At 37.0% G+C, this 25693-nt stretch overlaps 3 protein-coding genes across 3 annotated transcripts; 2 read left to right on the top strand and 1 right to left on the bottom strand.

Moving 5' to 3' along the window:
* The first annotated feature begins 102 nt into the window (after nucleotides 1–102).
* Nucleotides 103–9270, top strand: LOC119635271 (multiple epidermal growth factor-like domains protein 8). The gene is made up of 6 exons (XM_038029985.1): nucleotides 103–469; nucleotides 542–775; nucleotides 837–1019; nucleotides 1079–1656; nucleotides 1712–7947; nucleotides 8013–9270. Exons 1-6 carry the CDS (start codon nucleotides 173–175, stop codon nucleotides 9113–9115), a joined length of 8631 nt encoding a protein of 2876 aa, XP_037885913.1. The 5' UTR covers nucleotides 103–172; the 3' UTR covers nucleotides 9116–9270.
* A 3641-nt stretch (nucleotides 9271–12911) lies between these two features.
* On the top strand, nucleotides 12912–14204 carry LOC119635483 (probable ribosome production factor 1). The gene has a single exon (XM_038030299.1). The coding sequence runs from the start codon at nucleotides 12990–12992 to the stop codon at nucleotides 14145–14147; it is 1158 nt and encodes a 385-aa protein (XP_037886227.1). The 5' UTR covers nucleotides 12912–12989; the 3' UTR covers nucleotides 14148–14204.
* Nucleotides 14205–15048: 844 nt separating this feature from the next.
* On the bottom strand, nucleotides 15049–16686 carry LOC119635484 (peroxisomal biogenesis factor 19). Its single transcript, XM_038030301.1, has 4 exons — nucleotides 16470–16686; nucleotides 16207–16327; nucleotides 15835–16132; nucleotides 15049–15772 (listed from the first exon to the last, which is right to left on the bottom strand). The coding sequence occupies exons 1-4, from the start codon at nucleotides 16519–16521 to the stop codon at nucleotides 15371–15373; spliced, it is 873 nt and encodes a 290-aa protein (XP_037886229.1). The 5' UTR covers nucleotides 16522–16686; the 3' UTR covers nucleotides 15049–15370.
* Nucleotides 16687–25693: the final 9007 nt, after the last annotated feature.

Raw genomic sequence — 25693 nt, 5'->3', positions numbered from 1 at the left:
TTTACTATATATCGATAAAATTGAATTAAGTGATTGTAAATGAACTAAGATAAATAAAACATCAATGCGTTCAATTGTGATATTTGGCGCATTGTTAGCTCTCCTGCATATTGTTGGAGAGTTGCCATTGGTATTAGCCGATCGCGTTTCTTCACTAACCAATACACAGCAAATGCATTATCACTCCTCCTCTTCTCCCTGTGATCGTAGTCGTAAAGTCTTTACGGCTGAATATGGTGAAATAAGCGATGGTCCTGCTGGCTTTAATTATACTCAAGACTCGCACTGCGAATGGCTGATAAAAGCTCGCAATAACAGTCAGTTTATAACGCTAACATTTCATAGCATGGGTACGGAATGTTCTTACGACTATATTTATGTGTATGATGGTGATTCGTTCAACTCTACTCTGCTGGGGAGTTTCAGCGGTCGTACGCAACCGCAGCGTCTGGTGGCACGTAGCGGGAGTGTAAGTAAATTTTCAATAACTGGTAGGGAATAACTAAAAAGAATTCATATAATTTTTGCTTATTTATTTTAGATGATTATATTCATGTATAGCGACACAAATTATGTTTTAGACGGTTTTCGAGCATCTTATTATATATCAAATTGCTTAAATAACTGCCACAATCATGGTAAATGTGTTGGCCATCAGTGTGTTTGCCACGGAGAATGGGTTGGACCGGATTGTGAAGATGAAGCCTGCCCTAATAAATGCGGGGAATTACAGGGTCAGGGGAAATGTATTAAAGGAGTATGCCATTGCGAAAAGGTGGAAGAACGTTTGTTGTTTGTGTTTTCTCTCAATGTGATCTCTTATTTCCTTAATTTAGGGTTACAGTGGTAGGTTGTGCGATTTGCATGAACAACCTCCTGGTGGAAATTGGCGATGGTTAGCGACAGATGCTGAAGGCATGACTCCACGTGCCGCTCATACTGCTATTTATATAGATGAAGAAGACGCTCTTTATGTATTCGGTGGTTATGATCTTAACAATGTCATAAGCACTTTACAGGTAAGTTCATGATTAAGATATTACGTCCCCTTGTTGCAAAATTTTTGATCTTTTTTTAGATTTATCGTTTTGCTACTAGTCAATGGGAAGATCAATGGGGCATAGCTTTGCAAAATCGTAGACATTATTACCATCAGCAAAAAATTGATCATTCTTTGCTTAAAGCTGTATTACAACATAAAAACGAAGATGAGGCTAAACTATGGGGTCTAAAAAGTGATATTTCAATATTTCGTAATATCCTTTACACGCTGGCGGAATCGAATTTACATCAGCGTCAAACACGCAGTTCTCAACTATTAACCGCGGTTAGTATTAATTCAACTGATGAAGAATTGTCGGAATATTTGGAAGATATTTTGGGAGAGGTGACTGATTACAAGCCACATGGTCGCTACGGCCACGCAGCAGCACGGGTGCCAGGAGGTTTTGTTATATTTGGCGGCAAGCAAGCTAATGGCAGCTTTTTCAACGACTTATGGTTCTATAATAATAGCGAAAGCGGTGGAAAATGGAAACAATTGGCTACGCAGTCCAAATCAAGACCTCCGCCTATGGCTAGGCATACTATCACATTAGCCAATGACTACTTATATCTCTTCGGTGGCAGCTTGGAAACGGGGGAATTTTCATCAAAGTAAGTTTTTTATTTAGACAATATTGGAGAAACTTACAACAGTTCCATTATCCAGCATTTATCGCATAAGCTGGCCGGTATCTTATGTTGAAATTGGTGAAGACGAAGCTGATTGGGAATTGATACATCCGCGTGGAGGAAAAAAATTGGATGTCCGTTTAGCTGCTCATACAACGGTATATTATAAGGCCACCAACTCATTAATAGTGTTTGGTGGTATAATGACAAGTCTGGCCCGTTTTTCGAAATTGTCCGATCGGATTTTTGCTTTTCAATTAGATAAATTACATTGGACAGAAATTCTCTATCCGCGAACGGCTCTACGCGATACCAACATACCCCGTGAGAGAGCTTTCCATACGGCTACCATTAGTGGTAATTACATGATTGTTTTTGGCGGATATACACATCGTCACAATAAGGACGAGATTTGTTATGATAACCAAATGTACTGGTATCACTTGAGCTGTCACATCTGGATCAATCAGGTGGTCTCCGCTGAAGACAGTTTGTATCCGAAAAAACAAGGAGTGTTTGCCCAGGCTGCAGCTTTAAGGCGCAATAATACTTTGTTGATTGTAGGGGGATATCACGGCAATATCAATGCTGATTTATTTGCTTACGAATTGCCGCAAGTTTTGCGAATGCAAAGCTCGAACGGCTACAATCCCGAAATGTCTTGCCGCCTACATACATCACATACGGCGTGTCTATCAAATCCAGAATGCGGTTGGTGTTCGGCTGATAGTAGTTGCTATGGGCGAACAATAGGAGCAAATTGTACAAGCAACTTGCAAACGACCAGATGTCCTGGAATTTGTCCATCTCTAGGCGATTGTCATTCTTGCTTGGTCCATGGAACACAATGGAATAAACGCCAAGAGGGATCAGAAGTTTATTTTTCTGTGGCTAGTAAACTAGGTTTAAACGAGTGTACGTGGTGTGTACAGAATGCCAAATGTCACCATCGAGATGATAATTACGGTATATGTGGTGAAGATACGCCTTCTCATAGTCCTGGATGGTGGGGAGAGCAGGGTACAGAAATTCGTCAACCATCTCAATGCACTCAGAATGATCGGCGTCCGGGCTTAACCTACGTCAAATATCATTATCCAATTAATCTGACAATGCCCGATTATGTGGCTATTGTTAACGCTACCATGGTCGATTTTGCCTCGCCCACACCAACAACTCAATATGAGCAAAAACTGGAAGGCGAGATGTTAGCGCGTTTGCTTGGTTTCGTTAGGCCGCAAAAGCAATGGGAGGAAGAACCTACCGAAATTCAGGTATGCACCAGTTATTCGTCTGCCATACTGAAAGCAGGACTAGGTAAAGACCTTATTTCACTTAAAGAATTGGTAAAACAAACGTCCAATCAATCTTACTGTAGCAACGTTGAGATACCAAGCACAGAACTGCCATTTTTAATAGACTTCCAAGCTCGCAGACGTATCGGGCTTAATGCAATCTATAATACCTACCAGAAAACTAAAATGGAACTGCAGCATATCTATCACGGCAATTTGAATGCGTTCACTTTTGAATATTTGGAACCGTACTATTCTGGTGAAAATTGTGCAGGTTACAGAAATTGTTTGCAATGTTTGACAGACAATGCTTGCGGGTGGTGCTCTTTAAAATCGCAATGTATGCTAAAAACAGTAAACGAAACTGAGGCATGTAGCACGCCCCAAGTGGGCAAAAATAGTTCACATTTTTTATGGGAATACCTAATTAATCAACCTGGTCATTGTGCAAACTGCTCTAATTATGTATCTTGTGAAGAATGTATCAAATCAGGCTTGTGCGAATGGTGGGCTGAGGAGGCTCGTTGCGCCCGTTTGGGAAAATCTGAAAACAGCGTGACTTCTTTGAGCAAATGCCCAGTTCAATGTAGACTGCGTAGAAACTGTCACGATTGCTTAAACGAAAGAGGTAGATGTGTTTGGTGCGAAGCTCGTGCTGCCTGTTTTAGTTTTGCGGTTTATACGAGTGAATATCAGTTTGGCATGTGCCGGGAATGGTTAGATCAGTCGGTAACTCCCCAATTGACTGACGACTCAAGCGCAATTGGACATGGAAATCGTAACTCTATAATAGGCTCTCTATCGCCAGTGCATCATACGCCAGTTACACCTAAGCAGCAATGCAAATCGTGCACTCAGTATCATAATTGTTCTACTTGTTTACGCACGCTAAGTTGCGGCTGGTGCTTTGATCGAGACAATCCTATTGAAGGTATCTGCATGCAAGGTGATTTCAGTCACCCTTTCGGTAATTGCTCTTTGGCTTTAAACAGTTCTTCCATTCATGATGCTGAATGGGCTTATGCGCAATGTCCAGACGTAGATGAATGTGGATTAGGTTTGCATGATTGTCATAAAGAGGCTAAATGCACGAACACCCACGGCTCATATAATTGCCATTGTCGTCGAGGTTTCGTGGGAGACGGTCGATTAACTTGTATGCGCACTTGCTTCGAATTTTGTGTTAACGGTTATTGTTCGGGTGCGCCAGATTATACATGCAAGTGCGAATTGGGATGGACAGGGGCCGATTGCTCAATAAATTGTGGTTGTCACAATCACTCCACGTGTACAGAGCGCGTAGGTAAATGTGATTCTTGTCAAGCTTGGACTGAGGGAGAACGTTGCGAACGTTGCCGTCAAGGCAGTTATGGCAATGCGACCTCGGCTGCTGGTTGTAGTCCATGTGAGTGTAACGGTCACGGCAATCAAGATTTAGGGATTTGCAATGTTGGTAACGGAGAATGCTTCTGCAAAGATAATACAGTTGGTATTAAATGTGATCAGTGTGCCATAGGTTACTACGGTGATCCGAGGGACGGCGGTCAATGTTATTATCAATGTGAATCTCGAGGTGTCTTACAGAATATCGGCCGCAGCGGTATAGGTTCCTATCAGTCTTACAAATCACCCTGGGGTACCAGCTTGGAGGTTCGCGAGTGTTTATGGATTTTATTTCCAAAAACTTTAGAAGCTGAAAAATCCCTTCTGCAAGTGGAATTTGAATGGTCCACCCTGGCCATGGATTGTGACGACAATGCAGTGTATATCTACGATAGCTTGCCAGATTTGACAGGTGCCACGCATCAAAACCAACTAATTTCGGTGGTTTGTAATCCCTACACCTCTTCACATATAATAGAAGCCCGATCAAGTCATGTTACTGTTTATTATAAGCAAGGAGGTGGTTTGTTTAAGCATTTCGGTTTCAATGCAATTTACACTGTAAAGAATTGCGTAGCACGCACCTGTCTGCATCCGCACATCTGCGATGAGCAACACAGATGCATTTGCCCAGCTGGTTATGTGGGGCCGCGGTGTGAGGTGGAAGTATGCCCGCGGAACTGCAACGCCAAACGAATGCAAGGCTATTGTGACACCGACTACGGGCGCTGTATATGCAATTTCGGGTATGGCGGTATGGATTGCGGTACGTTGGTTAAGCCAAATCAATTGACTGTAACCGAACTATTCAACACCTTGCTATTATCAGAATCGTTTGAACATTTGCGAAAAACCATACCTCGTTTCGGTCACACAGTTTGCGCAGATAGGAGGGGATCTGTTTGGATGTTTGGCGGTTACTCGCCCTCCCATGGGCCACTAAACGACTTTCGTCAATTCGACACAAAAAACGGCACTTGGATGCAAGTAACTGTTGAATCTACACCTGAAGAGAAAATGCCGTTAGGACGTTACTTCCATGCAGCTGAAATATATTTGAAAAAGCAAACGATATTTATTTATGGGGGTATTACAACTGGAAGCTCTTCTCCTAACCCCCAAATATTAGAAGATTTCTGGCAATTTTCTATACAAAATCAGCGCTGGTCTGAAATCGATTTGCACGGACATCGCGTGAGACCGCCGGCTTTGGTCGGCCATACTCTAACTTATACGAGAGAAGCTCTTTTATTAATAGGTGGTCTTACAAGGAATAGATCGCGTCAACTGGAATTGTGGGAATTTAATTTGGAAACCTTTCGCTGGGAGCAATTGCTCGCTTTGGGTGTACGCATGCCCGTGTTGTATGGTCACAGTTCCGTCTACCACAGCGAAAAGCATATTATGTATGTATTTGGTGGCTATTCCATCGAGCCACAAAATAAATTATACGCGTTGCATTTACAAAAAATGACGTGGACTGAATTACCACCTTTCCAAGATCTAAATCGACCAGAGTCGCTATTGCCAAGAGCTCGGTATTTCCATTCAGCTGCTACTACCGAACATTATATGGTGATTTATGGGGGACGAACGCACCCTTACAATGCCAGTGATGTTTTAATAGCCTACGTTTACAATTGTAATCAGTGGATACGCTTAACCGAAGATGTCAATATAGTTGGTAAATTGCAGTCATCCACTTATGCTGAAGACATATCAATTGATCATGAGAACAACGCCATTTATGTGATCGGTGGATGGGATGGTAGCGCCAGCGCTAGTCAAGTGACGAAGATAGTATTACCTTTAGATATTTGTCAGCTATGGAGTTCGGGGAAATATTTGTGTCGCCATTACATGGGTTGTAGCTTTTGCAATGTACCTGGTCCTTACAGTATCACTTCGCATTGTTTCTCTCAAGGTAACAGTGGGGTGTGCGATAATGGAAACGGTACCTTGACATACAACAATGGAGCAGCTTGCGATGATGCTTGGATGGCAAGACGTAATTGTTCCAGTTTCACCACATGCAGCTCTTGTTTAGCCTCCTGGCCTACACATGTTGAAACAACGCCGATATGTCAATGGTGTGATGAGTGTGGTATAAAGGGAAGATGCGTTCCAGCTGGAGTGGATTGTGAAAGGCGCAACACATGGTGTAGTAAAGAAGTAAGCGTTGGACTTTTAAACCTTTGCCCCCAACCGCAGTGTCACACCTTGCACTGCGAAACATGTATTCTTAACGACAATTGTGAATGGGCTCAAAATGAATTGGGCACCATAGAATGCATAACAAAGGAATTAGTCGAACAAAATCAATATCGTATAATAGGTCAGTGTCCGGCTTCTTGCTACACTTATACTAATTGTACTTCTTGTCTTAACAATGATGACGCGGATCAGCCTAGGGACTGCAAATGGTCTATTATGTTAAATACTTGTCTATCGCCACAAACACAGCCTTTATTCTGTGCCGGTGGTGTTTGCGGTTTGGTTTTAGAAGCGAACGAAACTGACCAATGTCCTGAACCGTGCTACGTTTACTCTCAGTGCTCTACTTGCCTAGAACATGCGCATTGCGGTTGGTGTGCTCGCGATGGTTACAATGGCGATGGAATTTGCACAGAAGGCTCTCCGGAAAATAAGCAGGAATATCCTTCAGCATCAACGTGCGATTTAATATACACTTCTCGTCGTAACGACTCTCGACTTAATCCAACTGATATAGTGTCTTGGAATTATGTGAAATGTCCTGCTGAAAATGAATGCACCAATGGCCACCATAACTGCGATCCCACTTCCGAGCGCTGCATTGATGCTCCCACTGGCTATCGTTGTGTATGTGGTGAAGGTTATCGTGATGATAATGGCACTTGCATGCCGGTTTGTACTCAAGGATGTGTCCGCGGTAATTGTTTACGACCGAATATTTGTGAATGTGATTTCGGTTATGTGGGTGAAAATTGCAGTATTCAATGCCTTTGCAACGGCCACTCTAATTGCAAAGGACCTGATCTGTTAGATGAATGTGTCCAATGTCACAACAATACAATGGGTGCTCAATGTGAAAAGTGTCAACCTTTATATGTGGGTGATCCTCGTGAAGGGCGAGAATGTATACCATGTCATGTGTACTGTAACGGACACACAGATGCCTGCATAGCTAATGACTCCGATCCGGCTTTCTTCAACATGACTCGAGCGGAACTTAACGTGACTCTACCGGAAGGTCCCTTGGCGAACGCGACGTGTTTAAGATGTGGCAATAATACAGCAGGCCAACGATGTGATACCTGCATTGTGGGCTATTTTCGTGGCAGCGAAGATCACCGCAAGGAGTGCAGATCTTGTCAGTGCCATGGGCATGGTAACGTATGTGATCCGGTAACAGGAGAAAAGTGCAATTGTGGTAATAATACGGAAAGCGACGCCACTTGTACGGCGGGTGGTGGTAAAAATTCGGCTCACCTTTGCTGGAGCGTCCAATGTTCTAAATGTCGGGATTCATATGCAGGCAATCCGATCGATGGCCATCAATGTTATAAGCAAATTACAGTGGAATCACGCATGTGCTTTGATGCCAAACCAATCGGTTAGTACTTCGCAGCATTTAAAACAAGCCAAAAGTCCTTTTTTACTTATCTTTTTTATTTTCAGAGGAATGCAAAGCAAAACCTGCTGCTCTTAAGCCCGGGCAGACCGTCTTTTTTGTAATACAACCGCGTTTTATGAATGTGGATATTCGAGTGATTATCGATGTCACTCAAGGTGAGCTGGATGTGTACATGTCGCCACAGGATGATTCCTTTATAGTAGAAACCAACGAAACAACTGGCTATCATGAAATTTATCTCGATAATCGTTACAATTGGGGGCCAACTTCAAAACGTAGTCATTCTCTAAACGTTGCTCTTCCCAAGCATGACAACAGTACAAGTTTTTCAAAATTAATTATGAGCGACAAACGCAGCAGTTATTATGTGCCCCATATACAGGATTGTAAAAGCCACGGTGGCCATAGTTTTTACGTAAAGGACCAACACGCTAAAGATTTGAGTACGCATGTCACACTAAATCAATGTAATACACTACTACGGTTGTTTGGCTTAAAAAATCGCTTGGTATTAACACTGCCGCAACATGCTCATAATTTAAGCGCAACGCGATTTTTTATAGCTTTGAGAGCTAGTTCGGGACCAGAGCCGAGTTATGGTTCAGTTGTATTTCGTCAAGACCAGTTACACATTGATTTGTTTGTATTCTTTTCCGTATTTTTCTCTTGTTTTTTCCTCTTTCTGGCGGTATGCGTTGTAGTTTGGAAAGTGAAGCAAGCCGCTGACATAAGAAGAGCCAGACGGCAGCATGTTGTTGAACTTTTGCATTTAGCTAAACGTCCTTTTGCTCATGTTTTCTTAGCTCCTAATTCTTTTGACATAGATAGTCCTAATCCAACAACTTCCACGTCCAATCGCGTTGTTCGTAGCGCTACTGGAGCGCGTTCCCGTCACTACAACGCCCCTGCACATAGCCAATTGGCTGAATTGATGCTAATAGCCATAGAGCCAACGTTTGACAATCTAGCGGCAGTAGGTACAGTATTTATTAGCTTACCGGGACGCTACAAGGCGCCTCTTAGCATGACTCTAGGCTCAACACTGATCACTTATCCACGTTCGTATCCGGTAAGTAATCGAAATTTTATGCGATCCCATCGTGGCAGCTCTGTGCCCTCAATTGGGTTAGGCGGTGGTATAGCATGAATCCATTGCCTGCCTAATTCCTCATTTAATCGATTCAATGCATTATAAACAACTCAAAAGCCGTGACGCTCTATTTTAGAACAATAACAAAAAACGACATTTAGCGAATTTAGTAAATTATTTTCTAGTAAGTGACACATTTTGTATATACATCGTGCTCTTACAATACTTTTATTTATTCTATTAATTCTTATTATTTTATAGTTATTTACAATTTATTAAACATAGATGTATACACACATTTAGTCATTTATACAGACAAGAAGTTTGCGTGAACAGTATTCATCATTGAATTGCGTAAAGTCAACGATCACTACTTGATGACTACTCGTAAGTAATTAGGAAATGTGCAATTATATAACTCTATGCCTTTGAAATCCAAATATTAAAAAAAATTTTGCCTATAAAGCAAAAAAATAAGCTTCATCGCTTTCATCATTAGATCCTTTGTTATACCCACGCAGTCTACCGAACAAAGTTAACAATTCCCTAACCCATATCGCCGAATAATCGCGTTTTTCGCTAAAGAAATTTGGCTCAGACGCCAAACTTTAAAATAAATATAAGAGCCACGAATCTCCTTAAGTCTGTATATCGTACATGTGTCCAATATGTATCGTTCTGTTCTGAACGCTATGCTATTGCATAAGCGCATTGCAAAGTGTGTAAGAGGCGCTTCACTTTCAAGATTATTTCGAACCAAGTAGTTAGTAGGAGTGTAAAGTCACTGTACTATCATACTTTAATTACGATTGGTGTTTGGTCACAGTTACAGTAAGTGCCCGATCGGCATAATACATAGCAGGGATGGAGGCGTCTACTCCATATATTTCTCTCTTTACTTTTTTTCTTACCATTACCATGTTACATATATAGGATGTGTGGTTAGTTACAAAAGGAAGACAACAATGTTTTTTATGATTATGTACATTTGTCTTAATTTCTTTGACATTACAGCTTGATACATAAATGAATTAAATTTTATAACAAAGCCGGTTGGCATGGAAGAATGACGTGTATCGGAAACACTGGTAGGAAGGTCCTATGAGAAAGCGATTGAGCGATTGCAGGAAAACTAAGTTACAAAATTGACGAAAATTCTTACTTTTTATTATTATATGAGCTATCATTCAAGGAATGCAGTTTGGCTAAATTGTAAATTTTTGTCAAATAATCGCCATGACTTCGACCAATCGGGATAATCCCCTGAAAAAGGCATAGAATATGAAAAGATCGGCTTCAACCGATTAAAAAATTTTTAATCATTTTCCTTGAGAACTGTTAATAAGTTTAAAGTTAGTAAAGTGTGTAAAGTTCATGTTTGAGCAAAACGCGTCAATTCTAAAATAAACAAGTGAAAACATAGTCGGGCTAGGCCGACTATTAAATACCCTACACCACTTTTTTCGAACTGTACATTAAAAATTACACCCCTTTGAAGATAAAGTCTTACTTTCCCGAACAATGGTTGTTGCCAAGAGGTTCAAAACTTGAAGGAAATGTTCAAAATTCGGAACAGTTAATTCACATTACTGTTATGGATGAATTTTCATCATAACATAATAAAACTTAGATTCTTCTGCCCTAATAAACAAAAGTTTTCGCGAAAGTTCTTATATAGGGTAGGATACAAAAGTGGTCCAAATTTTGTAAAGTTAATTTTTATATCAAATTGCTTCTATAGGTTAATTTAATATAAATGGCGAATTTTCCTGAAACTCCTTATAAAGGGTGCAATCTAAAAAATCGGCTGCGATAGTCAAAATTTGGTACAATTATTTTTTTTATATGAAATTACTATTACGATCTGACTTTCAACATAAAGCATTGAAAATTCTACATTGTTGTCATATGAAGTTCAGTCTTCGTTATAAGAGATGAGGTTCAAAAAATTGCCGGAACCGTTTCAAAGTTTTCATACCAATTTAGAATGTCAAAATACTATTACTTAGTCGCTTTCGTCAAAAATATTTTGGAAATTGCAATTTTTTCCACGTAACGACTTCTCAAAATAGGGTATTATATGAGGGGATGGTTGAAAAAGTGGACCGATCCAAACGATTTGCAATAGCATTCGTCCATCACAATGTCTCAAAAATCACTACCTGCAGCGTGAACACAAAAATTCACCGACAGACAAGCTTAGATCTATTCAGAAAATGGGTCCAAAGAATTGATATAACAAACGATTAGTCTGAAGCGCTTCTGCGTGTTACATATATGTACATATATACCCTGTACCACAAGTGTTGTAGGGTATAAAAACTTTTCGATTAAATTAACAATTTTTATAAAAAAAAATAAAAAAAATTAGTCAAAAGCATAGATGGAAAACAATTACAATAAATAAAACCTTTGCAGATGAATTGTACACAATAATATTTTATAAAGTTAATAAAAAAAAAAGAAAAAAAAAAAGAAAAATAAAAATTAAAAAAAAAAATGTTAAAAAAGTATAACACACAATTAAATTTTTTAAGAATGTATATAGTTTTTAAGAACTGATTATATAATAATAAGTTTGCTCAAAATAACTTTTTATAAGTCTGTTTGTTAAATGTTTTTTTTTTTTTCAAGCTACGGAAATTGTATTTTATTAAGAATTAACATATCCTTCACTTCAATTGATTAAAAAATAATAATTTATTTTTACTTGGAAAGTTTTATAAAGTTACGATTATTTTTAAATATATAAGAATTGTTTTCTGTATTTTGTATTTATAATATTTTTTTTTTTTTGCGTATTAAACTTAATTGTATAAATATTTGTAAGTCAACGGTTGTGTATTGTTATTTTTACTTTGTTTTCATTTTCCTTTTTTTTTATTTTTGTTTATAAAAATTATTATTACTTTTTTTTTTAATATGTTCTTAGAATACTTATAAAAAGAAATAATCGTATATGTACGTACAATTAATAATTATTGAATTAAAACAAATAAATGTTTAATCATTATAAAGAATATAGTTGAAAAGGAGAGATTTTTTTATTAAAATTGAAAAATATCAAATATTTTGATTAATTATACCTTTCAATGGAATATTTTATTTCACTTTCGTCTATTCAACAATGTATACGTCTATAGAAAGAAGAGGAGAAAATCAAGAGAGAGAAAGAGAGAGAAAAACACAGAAAAACAAGAAGACAATACAGAGAACAGATGAAGGGAAATTCGAAACCTCGATAATTAAGACCAGATTTTATAGGTATATAGCTTTAGCTCTTAAGAGAACATAGCAGAAATACATTGCATGAGCCAAAAAATTGATGTGATCCTAATAGGCTGGTGCATAATTATCTGACGTTCTTGAATACTATTTCTAGTCAAAAAGCAAACATAAAAATTCAACAGTAAAATTTTCAAATGATTAACCCGGGGCGTAGTCATCATCTACTTTTTGAGCGCTATGAAACGGCGAACGATGCTTGAATGGTCCACATTGAAGTTATCGTTCAGCATGCGAGTTGCCAAGCTTTCGCTCCTTTCCAAGGCTGCCAATAGTGCCTCGTTGTTGAAATCCGATGGTCGACCTCTTCCTGATTTTCCCCTGATTGTGCCCTCACAACACAGCTTAATATTATGAATATGAGTGTGATCATCGGCATGCATTTTCAAAACCTAAGAGTAGAAGAATATTTTCATTCATAAATTTATAAAATACTATAAATTTTTATTAAATTATAACACGTCAAGGAAACACCTGATTATTATGCACCAACCTATTGTTTATCTTCTCTATATTATCCTAACACTTGACGTATAGCAACTCTGCTTAAAATAATAATAAACAGAACTATTGACAACACTGACTAACACGTGTGATATTCTGGAGAATTGTTGTATATACATTGTGAACATTTATTTAAACAGAAATGAAAAGTAAACAAAAATGTTCCACAGAATCGTTCAGTAGCGATTCTAGTTTAAGTGACGGAGAGGAAGAAGAAAGTAATAAGAAGATTACTGAAGGTGATGTTAACACCGAAGTATGCAGTAGTTCTGAGGACGAGGACGAACCGCAGCCTTGCATGAGTAGAGCTTTGCGGAAGGCAACGAAAAATGGTCACACCTCTTCTTCTAATGGCGATCCGGATGCAGACGATACCATGGAAGAGGTTCGTATGCCAGTCTTGAATCCCTTAAACTTAATACGCAACAAGGAAAAGCGTATGGCCTTATTTCGAAAAATGAAGAAAGAGAAACATAAAAAGAAAATGCAAGAACGTCGTGCTAGGCGTAAAGCTGGCATTCCCGCCAATCCGGGTCATACCATAGAAAGTTTACGTGAAGCAGATCAAACCATCGTAACAAATTTAAATGATTCCGAAAATGAAGAATTGCGTCAGGAATTGGAATGCGATGAATTTAGTGCATACTTTGAACGCATTTATGAACCCAAAGTTTTAATAACATTTGCCGATAATCCCGTCACAAAGACTCGTAAATTTGGCTTGGAATTGGGCCGCATTTTTCCTAATGCTTTAGTTAAAATACGTAATCGATCGTCCGTTAAGAAAATGTGTAAATCAGCTATTCGGGAAGAGTATACGGATGTTGTGATTATCAATGAAGACAGACGAAAACCTAACGGTCTTCTAGTCATTCATCTACCTAACGGCCCAACTGCTCATTTCAAATTATCCAATGTGAAATTAACTACGGATATTAAAAGGGATCACAAGGAAATTACTAAGCATAGGCCCGAAGTAATACTTAACAATTTTACGACACGCTTAGGCCTTACAATAGGTCGTATGTTGGGTGCTCTTTTTCATCATGATCCCGAGTTTAAGGGAAGGCGAGTTGCGACTTTCCATAATCAGCGGGATTATATTTTCTTTCGCCATCATCGATATGAATTTAGCAAAGACGGTAAACGCGCCAAACTAAGAGAACTCGGCCCACGTTTTACATTAAAATTGCGCTCGCTTCAGGAAGGTACATTTGACAGCAAAACTGGTGACTATGTATGGATTATCACCAATAAGCGTCACTCTATGGAGGCTTCAAGACGCCGTTTCCACTTGTAACACCAACGCATAAATAGCCTTTTATTAAAGTTATGTTTACTGAAGCCATATTGTGTTTTGGATAATATCGCAGTTACAGTTTTTTTAGGACGAGTGAAATAACTCCAATTTTTTACAGTATGATTAGTATCATGAGGTTAGATTTTCCTCAATTTTTATGGTAATCTTCATTTTCACTATTAGTATAAGTGTGTATGACGATCGCAGGAGCTCCGTTGATCAAGATTTGCTTTTAATGTGCAGGGAAGGGTTAAGAAAGTTTCTTCACATTTAAAGAAAATGTGACATGAATGGAAAAGGCATGTCCTACCCCCACAGGAGTTAGTTCTTCCTCTTCATCTTATTAATATTATTAGTTTATCCAGAGAATAAATTCGAAGACTAAATTCTTAAAGCGCTAGGCCTCCAAAGGCTATCGGCTTTATTTAAAACTCCTCCGCACTTGAGCCTTCAACCCACAACCATTGTGGGTTGCGAGTCGAGAGTGGTCGTTGCTTACCCGGTGTGTCTGGCGGATGCACTTCATAACATATTAGTTCTCTATCAAAAATCTTAAAAAGTTATTGCTTCTTCATTTCTCATTCCATCATTTATTTATGTAGAGTTAGGTCGCATTAGATTCATCGGCTTTGCAAGTAATGAATTTGCATTTATTCAATTTTTTGTTTGCATATGTAATGCGATTTGTATTTTGACCTAAGACGTATAAGTTAACATGTAGATATGCGTTTTATGTCTTCAAATTAAAGCTTTTGTGGAAAACATAGATTGCTGAGCTGAGAGGGCTTGAGAAGAAAAAAAAACTCTAATCCCTCTCAACACAATTTTCAAAAGTTTTGTTACACGAATTCTATAAGAACTAGATAGGAATGTCCAGACGCAAAAATTGCACACTATTGTGTTTATGATCCAAGTTACACGTTTATTATCAATTGTTACGAAATTATAAAACGTTAATCTAGTATAACATTATGTTTTGCTAAAACCAGAAATTGTGTTTTAGATAATTGAATACACACAAGCGGGAATTGTTCGTGGCTTTCTTAACGGACATAGTCAAGGCTAATAAATAGTAAGCTCACAAGTCTCTATATTTAGTCAACAAAGATGCAACATTGAAAGTACACAAATTTTTAAACCATTGGACCACTTAGTAGCTAATATTAATTACAGAAACCAAGTTAAAATTGCGTATACTTTTATATAAAGTAAGTTCAAATAGGCTACATCATTGGACATTGTGGATTTCCTCCCGCTGCTCCTCCTGTTGGATCCAACATGGGTAAATCTCCCGCGGTTTCTGCTAAAATTTCTGCAGGTGGTTGTCCATATTCCTGCAGTTTGCGCATATCCTCGAGTACTATTTTGAATTTCTCACGTTTTTCTTTGGGCGTATCATTAGCATTTTCATTTTCTAAATGGCTAGCAATCAATTTGTATAGCTCCAATTGCTTCCCATAACGCTCTTTCTCTTCAACAGTTAGCTTTTCAGAATTATCTGTTAAGTATTTAGGATACTTTTCTAAAAGTTCTTTTATGCTAGGCAATAAAATTTCCGCTGATAACAGACTTTGCATCATGCCTTCCATAAATGGCAGAAACATATTGCCATCCTCTGAAACTACCTAGAGATAATTGTTAATTTTATAAATGCTAAACTCCCCGTATTTCTGAAAGAGCAATTTACATTATCCAAATTTAATCCGTTAAACATGCTGGCCACATCATTTTCAGAAACGGGGGCAGCTAAACTTTCGGAACCTTCTTGTAAACCCTTAAGCGCCTGAGCTATACTGTCTGAATATTTAGCCACTTCTTCGTCGCTGGCACTATTTTCGCCTTGTAATGTCATTGCAGCCGCTTCTGCCATTTTTTTGAAGCCCGCTAGTATTTGTTCTGGATTCTGTTGCGCGTTGTCAGGGCTTGGTGTTTCCGGCCCACCAAACAACGTACTCATGCGTTCTGATAATAATTTCGCCTGTTCTCTTAATAGATTTCAACAATGACGCAATTACTGTTAACTCTTGTTTTCATTTACAGAGATGCAAATAACACTTACAGAAAGAAATCCTCAGAAATTTCGGCTCCCGTTTTACCTGCTGTAGGAGTTTCCTCTGCATTTTTATTTGTTTGATTAGCTCCGGATCTGTTGTCGTTTCGTCCAAAATCTTGTAATGCATCTGTTCAGGGAAATCGTTATAAAAATTTATTATATTACATAAGAAATGATTTATTTCGTTTAGGCCTTTTAACACTCTCTCGCTCTGGGTAGTGTAATTTGATGATCATTGAACTTTGTCATTTATTTTTAGTACTATTTACCATCAAGCAATTGATTTAATTCTTTTTCGTCTTGATTTTCCTGCTCAGACATTGCGTAAATATATTCTTTTGATCGCGAGTTTTTTCGATACCTTATTGAGTTAATAACTGATAAAAAAAATAACAAGAATATTTTTATAACTACAATGAATTGTTAGAAATTAATATCTTCTTCTGCTTTTTCTGCGGTGCAGCAGATGAACAACAGATGATTTACCGGGTTGATTAAAAATGCGAGTGAGACAAATTATGAAAGTAAGTCCTTTCATTAGCTTACATTCAAGCTCAGTTGAATCACATAAATATGACATAATTTAAATTATGTTAGAAAATCGAATTTATAATATTTTCGATATTAACAGCTTTTTTAAAATTATGATAAACAAACTAAATAAACGAAGTAGCAGCCATTCTGAAAAATTCGGAAACACACGGAACTACTTTTACGCCAATAAAACACGTATGGTACTACTTTTGTAGGAACAAAATACATTTGGTACTACTTTTACATTAACAAAATATATAAGGTAACAAATGTACAACAACAACCACCCACAAAATTGAGAGACAAAAAATGCTGAGAGCATTCTGAGCGTAAAATTTGATTTACTGTTAACAAAAGCACGTGGAGGACCAATGTGAATAAAAATTAGAATTTGCAACAACAAGCTCAAACCAATATTTTGCAACACGCGACACCAGCTTTAAAACACCAACTACACACAAAATGCTACACAACAATTACTGTTTTTTGAACAGGGTTGTTTAATAAAAAAATTGGGAATTAAGCAGCACTGGCCGAATTTTCTAAAAAGAGGTAAGCATGCGGCTCTTGCGTTAATAACAATTTTGAATATTTTACAGGTAAGTCAGTGTTTCTTTAGAAATTTAAATGTTATTATTATTATAATTTTAGACTAATGAAATAAAGTAAAAAAAGACATTGAGCACTGGCAACACAGACTATCGGCTGTAATTTATAAAAATGTACATTAGATATTGAGCCTAGTAGTTTTAATAAAGTAATATACTGAATTGATATTCTGTTCTGAAGCTGATTTTAGAATGTCCAAAGGGTTAATCGTTCGAAATGCAATACTTCTAGCCAAGGAAAAGTTAAGGCAGTCACAGAGAATGTGCTTTATAGTAAGAATTTGTTCACAACTGTAGATTGGGGAGGAGGACTTTTTCAGGATCCATTGGTGAGTTGCAATTGTATGACCAAGGCGAATTCTGAAAAATGTATGCACCTTGATTTTCTTAACATTTGTTGGATATAAAGGCGGAGTTAGTTGAGGGTTAATAAAAGAGTAGCGCTGATGAAGGTATTGTAGATTTCCTTCTGAAATTTTCTTTTTAACTTTTCTTCCAATGTATCTTTGATGATCCGACTTATTATTTATAGATTGTTGAAAGAATTAAACGAAAGCAGAGTCAGAGTTATTGTGGAAAAGTTATTACCACGATAATCATAATTCTTTAATTTTCGTTAAGTTTTGTCAACACTAAAATAATCACATAAAAGTCAAAGAGCCGACAAGGATGAATCTAGAAATTGCTCTCCGGGTGCGTGTATGTGTGAACCAATTTGACGTATGTCTAAAACTGTGTATCAAAATGAGCATATCTTTATGCTCAGCTCGAGAATGCATAAATTGGGGAAATTTGCGTCAATCTACTATTTGAAGACTGGTTCTTTCTTTTGTGGTATCTCGTTATTTCTTATAGTTAGTTACGTTAGTTATTACAAGTAAGCTATCAAAGCAAATGTGTCTATATGCTACACTGATATACAGAGTCTTTCATTCAACAATTTATACATCGCAGTTTAAAAAAGAACATCTTCTACAACATCTTCTAGTGTGCCATAGGGGGTGAGTTAACGTTTACTCATCCGCAATAATAGATAGACGTAAAAAAGCACAATTTGATCAGCCATGTCATAACAAATTTCGTTATTTTTCATCAACAAAAGGTTACAAACCAGAGAGGGGTCTTGGTGAATAATGTTAATGTGGTCAGAGTGGTTAAAATGTCTTTATAGATTTCGCTCTGCAGTGCCGTACATCTCTACAGGACTTTACCTTGCATCGACCGTACATGATCTGACCATCTTTTGCAATTATCTCCCTTTTCTACGCTTTAATATTGTTGATCTTATGTGGTCGTTTTGGTTGCGTTTCCACTAAAGCGTCCTCCCAGCAAGCTACTTGTCCTTGCTTAACGCCTACATATTTTTAATTTTCTATCTTACTTTTGCTTCATTTCAGTTTTTATCAATTTTCGTGGAAATCTATCATTTGTAAACATTGGCAAAGGCACATTTTAGAGTATGTTTTATAGTAAGTTGAGTGATAATTGTATCGGTAATCGTCCATTTACGGCCTTGACATATTCACTATGCTCTCAGCAGCTAACCACCTAACCACACTGCACTTTCTATATGGAACGAATTTCATATGGTTAGATTTAAGTTATTAAGTTTGTTGCCTGATAGATGATTCAAGTCTTTCCTATAATAAATTTACAAGTACTTCCAAAATATACTAACAGCATTTTTGCGCAAATGCTCAAATTATTATTATATCCATCACTGAAGAATGAGGGGTATATTCATTTTATCAAGCTTCAGAGGCCCCGAAAAGTATATATTCTTTATTAGCGTCAAATTCTAAATCGATTCAAGCATGCTTGTCTGTGCGTCTGCGTGTCTGTCCATCTGTCCGTCTATCCGTCTGCATAATGTCTGTTGTAAACATTCTCCTCACCGCAAAAATGAACCTGCTTCAAATTTGGCAGAACCATTGCAAGATCGCGCACGTAGATTGGTATTGAAAATGGGCCAACATGGTCGAAGGACATTAGGCCCCCCATCAGGAGAATACTTGCGTTTTCCAAAAGGAATACAAATTTGTTTTTTTGCTCATTACTCAAACTATAGCAAATAAATTTATAAAAATTTGAACGCATATTCTATGGGCTATGCTCTAGCACCTATAGAAAAATGGAACGAATTGACCACGCCTGCCCAATGTTAAAGTGTATTAAAATTTAATTTTTTTTCAATGCTTTTATATGGCGCAGAAACAAGCTTTAAAAACCTCATAAAGTATACAAATTCTCGGTTAGCTTCAAATTTGGAATGCGCGTAAGCATGTTCGTCTGCTCATCTGTCTGTCTGCGCAACTGTGTATTATGTTTTGACCCCTTACCCGAAATGAAGATATCGCATACAAATTTGCAAAAGAATTTAAAAGTGGCTTTTCCAATAGCACGCCTGCAATGCCCACCCGCCTGTACGACAAAAACTTTTATTTTGAAAATGGTAACAATCAGTCGCGTCCACTTCGCATTGAAGAGCATGAAAATTAAGTACTTTTACTTTTTTTTGTCTTTTTTAGGATGACGACGATGGATATAAAAGACTCGATCACGATCCAATATAATGTTCGGACTGCGTCCTATTTTATTCCGCCGCCCCTTTTAAATCCCAAAGGTGTGGCTTTCAAAGCAGATTAACTTGTGATGAAAGCGTGAGTGGGCATATCTCTGTTTTGTATTCCACTTGACAAGGCGATTCCATGGTTTTGAAGAACTGCCCTGCGCTATTTTTAATCTTTTTTTTGGCGGTATATTGCTTGCCAGCACCGAAAACATATCTCCAGATTTCCTAATTACTATAAATGGATGAAAACTGTAGGTATGCGCAATCGCTCATAGACACAACAACAAACATTTTTAATTACACATGTTAAATAACATTAACGTCATACTTGCTAGATTGGGGAAGAGGTATTGAATATGAATATACGGTTGGACTTTCATATCTAGCATGTGCTGCTGTCATTCTCGCTGCAAATTAGTGTCCATTGCAACATGAGCTACTCCTTATACAATTTGGTCCATTTTAAAGGCAGCTTTTGAGTCTTTTCTTCTTATGCTCCGGGTGCAGACTCTGCAGGCGAAAGTCTTCGTCAAGTCGTTAATAATATTCTTTGATTTGTCCGAAGGTAATATGGTATCATAAAAATTTTCGTCTCTTGATTTCGTTAACTCTATAATTCTTGACTTCATTCAATACGGGAGCAATTGCTTATTCCAACTAAATATAGGTTTTATGGTTGTAAGCATGTGTTTGTTTATTCCGTGTTTTCTTTTTGTTAGAAAATAAACCTTTTTTTTTTGTATTGAGACTTTCTTTGAATAAGGATTTAAACCTGTCACAAAAGCAGATAAACAGGTATAAATTTCTACTTAGAGCCTTCGCTCGTTTACAAATGTTGATCAATAAAGAGTCAGTGGCTAATGCGATTAGCCTGTGTAATAGTTGTAATCATTTTACATTAGCAAAGTTTAACTTGAATATTTTTAAATATTTGAAAACGTTTAAATCTTATGGTTTTTCAAAAAAGGATTTCTATCTACGCCTTAAATTCAAATTCAAGGTGTGATTTCTTATGCGGGCATCTATTCATCGAATTTGAGGAAATATTTAAATCAAGCCTATGTTACGAGGGTATATTGAGTTTATGTGGAAATAGATCTACTTTCTATTATACCATTTAGGTTGTGCAAGTTGTAATTTTTGGGATATTTAAGGGCATACAACACTCTGAAGGACTTGACATAGTCCCACTTTCGATTATACCGTTTAAGCTTGCCTGTCCGTCTTGTTTTCTTGGGTTCAACTTACAAATCGCAATTTCTGAAATATTTTGTTGAAATTTGATCCACCGACGCGTTTTTGCCCAAGAACAAACGTTACTGAAACTGATTCGCTTCGGTCCATTTTTTCGATCACTTCCCATACCACGTCTCATTTTTGAAAGTCGTTATATAAATACCTGCAGCTTGATGTAGAGTATTTAATGGTGGATCCTGGATCACTATTGTTCTTTAGTGATCATTTTCAAAAATTAAAAATTATATAAATATATATATACTTAGATAAATTTCATTAAAAATGCTTTACTACTTATTCCACTTTTGACTTTCATCATATAAAATGGAAAAAACGAACGCAAGCTCTTGATTAGCCTTTGCATGTCTTATCCTTAAATATCTTATATAAATCAGTCAAAGAGCTTAAGAAAAATGTGCAATGGTAATTTTTTAAATGTAAACTCATAAGTAAGACATTAGTGTTGATTTCTTGTCATTTTCCATTATGACCTTTAAAAGTCTGAGCAATCTTTATTCACCTATCCCGCTGAGAGCTTCATGAAGTAAATTTCTTTCCTTTAAAAGACGCTGAAAAACTATACAAAATTCTACGAATTGCTTTTCATAAATTTTTCAAACATTTACCTTTGCTTGTTTTGTTCGCAAAATATTTACGAGGTATAACCGCGGGGTTGCTATCACTTAGAAGAGAATCGCGTTCTTACCTGGAAAAGGCAAGAACACGCGAAAAATTTATAAAAATTAATCATTTGCATGGAAAATTTACAACTACAAAGGATTTATGCTGCCTTCATAACTATTATAGATGGACAGCGAATTGGGCTGATGTTCATATTAAAGGTTTATTGGTACTCTTTTGTTTCACTCGCTAGTAGTAAAGTCTAGGTATTAAAGCGAGTACATAAGCGGGACGTGCGCGCAATTATTGTCCACAAATAAAATCATTATCGTGTAATTTTTTGGTTAATAAAACCAAAATAGATGCGCACTGCACCGTTACTTTTTTAACATATTTTCAGACTCTTGCGTCTACAATATAACTTTAAAGATATGCATTGTCGCAGGAAAGAGTGTTAGAACTATAGGTGGTGTCTCGAACGTTAAAATGTCATATGCATTTTATTGAAAGTTTTTGATATAATTACTATTTAAAGATTTTTATATAAGAATTTACGGGTTAATAAAAAGAAAAATTCTATGCACTAAAAGTAGGTTCAGTTTTTTAAAGTTATAACAAGTAAACATACTGTAGTGGGCCACATACCAACGTTAAATATCTTACACCCATCTAAAGTTATCCATATGAGGACTTCTCACAATAAGATTTTATACGGGAAGTGGTAGGAAAAGTGACTCGATCCAAAACATTTTGAATAGTGTTGGTCCTTGGTACTGTCGGTCTATCAAATTTCATGTGAGGCGTTTGCTTAAACTAATTAAGCTGGAAGAGCCATTTCCACCTTTTCGGAAATTAATGATAGAAATATTTAGAAACTTTTGCGCTTTTCATACCCGTCACCAAAGTAAGCCTCAGAACCTCAAAAAGTATATACATATATTTCTGATCATCACCTCAAATTCTAAGCCGATTTAAGCATTTCCGTCTGCCTGTCTGCGTAATGTCTGTTCTACTGGTTGCAAAAAGTTGGTAATCAGCTTGAAATTCGGTACAAAGATTGGAAGTTTTTCCACAAAGAGCGGTAATTAGATTGAGCCAAATCGATCAAAGGACTTGGCCATAGTACAACGTAACGTGGGGCTGCCTTTGTTTCCGAAAATAAAAAAAAATTTCGGTTTTTGTTTGTTACCTATGAACCACAGCAGACGTAATGATGAAAATAAGCGTTTATATCGTATATAGGACCCGTACAAAAAAAAAGATGGCCATGACTACTCAAGATTATGGAATATTAAAATTTCATTCTTTTATCTAAACACAGGTATGCTTCAGACATCACACAAATTCTACGTAGTATCGATGATGAGTATTAAGCGCCCAAATATTATTTTCTTGTATGAGTGTTTTCTTGCTTGTAGCGATGTAAAAATTTAACATATATATTCACAAACATTAACAGCCTGTTGCTAGGCTCGATATTATTTAGTTTTGCACTACTATAAGACTGCCACTGCCACAGACATATTTATTTATTTCTATTTTTGTCTTGATAAGAACGTTTGCTTACGTTTTTGTTTTATATTTAAAAGCCTAACTAATTACAATTAAACCATTTAAGAGTTTTCCAGGAAAAATTGTCGCAAAATTTTCTTTTCTTCTCTTTTTTTGCCGGTTGTGCATTTTCATTTTCATTTTTGAATAAAACCGCGACATATCAGTTTTCTAAATGAGGCAAAAAATACTTTTCGAAACTCTTTAGCGTACAAAGCCTGCTCAAGTTTTTATAATGATTGAATTGTGGACGATGATGGCGACGACAACGCAAACTTTATATTGATCGTTTTATATATGTATGCAAGGCAGTCGGATATGTAATGCATCAAAGTGTTTGCATTTTATGCCCAAATGACACGCAAATGAGCTCTAAATTCTCAGATTATTCATATACGTATATTACATATAGTCACGTATAATATACATGCATGCAAATATTATGTATACACATACATATATCTTTTAACGATGTAATGACGAAGGTGCTGTAAAACAACAGCGCACCACTATCATATTTAAGTGCAAAAATTTCTGTTCAACATTTAAAAAAAAAACAAAAAAGTTGCTTAGACCAATTTTAGTTGAAACATTATTTGTACTGATTGTCGGCACAAGGACATTATCCTGTTGTTTTCAACACCAACAGCGTCTATAATGGCCTACGCAGTTGGAAAAGAATATTTAATATCCAACAGTGTCTTCTATCTTCCGATCGCTTGGCAATTACTACAGAATTGAAAGGAATTGTTTTGAAAACATTACGGTTTCTGGTGTCTACTACCAAATGGTTGTCGTGAAAGAAAACATCTAACCTCTAAACGAGCAACTGTATGCAATTAACATTTCCAATATAATCCAATCGTAGGCTATCCATTAATCACGGGGAAGCTAACGTAGTACTGGTTATTATAATTTTTATTCCCGATCTTGGAAAATATTTTCGCAAATTCTTCTTCAATTCTGTACGACTTAGTTGATGGAAAAGTTAATGGAAGTGTTTACTGTTTAATGAGACTATTTTTCTCATTCTTCTCTCTCGAGAGGATTCGGAACGGAATTAAAATAATCTTTATTCTTATTTAATTTACAACCATAGCCGTATGATTAGCGGCCCAGAAAGTAGATCAAGACACCTCTCGATTACTTCTTCCGTCTGTTGTAGCAAGTCAATCTTTATTAATGAAGGAATTTTTTCTTAACAATCTGCAGGTTTTCTTATCGTAAGATTCCTATTATTATTATTATTATTATTATTAGAAATTTAGCCAGAGAATAAATTCAAAGACTAAAGTCTTAAAGCACTAGCATCTAAGGCTTTCGGCTTTATTAAAAACTCTACCGCACTTGAGATTTGAACCCACGACCATTGAGTTGCTAGTCGAGACTCTTGCCTACTCGGCCACTCAGGCGGATGTAAGATTCCTAAATTACATGTACTTAGGGCAAACTTTTCATTTCTTACAGTTTCGAACAATAATTTGCTTTCCAAGAATTTTGGACAGACTAAGGTGCATGTGTGGCGTGGAAGGGAGCTTTATCCTTAAAAAATATTTGAGAACCTCTTAGTATACGATGACTCTAAGCTCTTGCAGATTTGTATGTAACAACTGTAAGATTCCTATATCAACCTTTTCGGGAACGGTAATAGAAGAGTTTACTTGAGTTAAGTGTGCTGCTGCTTTCCTCAGATGCTATTTGTCCTGTATTTCTTCCTCGCCTTCATAGATTTCTTTTGCCCGAATGAACCATGTTCTGGGGCCCTGGGCATGACAAGGAATTTTTTTTTTTTCTTGAGGGGAGTGGATGGTGTTAACCGTTTCATCAGACTCTAACAAACTGCGCTCTTCTAGTCCCACCAAATACAGCGGATGGCATGAATGATACGCTCACATGTATCCACGAATTTTGAAGCCTTGGACTCTCAAAATAGATCCACTTTCACCTTCAAACAAAAAAGATTTTCCTTTATGTCAATTTGCGTTGCGCTATATGTCGATGCTACGATTGCTTAATGTTGCACGTTACAAAAAATAAAAACACAACTTTAGACTTGTATGTCTTCACACGCTGCTCTATAGGGGAATATTGGCTTCACATATCCGTAACCGATAGAATTTTTATAATCAAATTTAGATGTTTCGAGCGTTTTGCGATCTTATTATAATAGATTACGAATTGCTCCCGTAAGCGATGTTAAAGTGTTTGTGTTTCACTGTTTCAACATGCCAATAACATTCACACGAATGGATATCGACGACTAGGCTAGAAAGTATTTGCTTGCTTATGGCATATTTAATCCACGTGATGGTAAATTATTCTAAAATGGGTGATGAAATTAATATACCCTCTTCCTTGAGCGGTGTATGTA

The sequence above is a fragment of the Glossina fuscipes genome, unplaced genomic scaffold, assembly GCF_014805625.2.
Source record: "Glossina fuscipes isolate IAEA_lab_2018 unplaced genomic scaffold, Yale_Gfus_2 26, whole genome shotgun sequence".
NCBI classification, from domain to species: Eukaryota; Metazoa; Arthropoda; class Insecta; order Diptera; family Glossinidae; genus Glossina; species Glossina fuscipes.
This window is presented reverse-complemented; position numbering and strand designations above follow the sequence as displayed.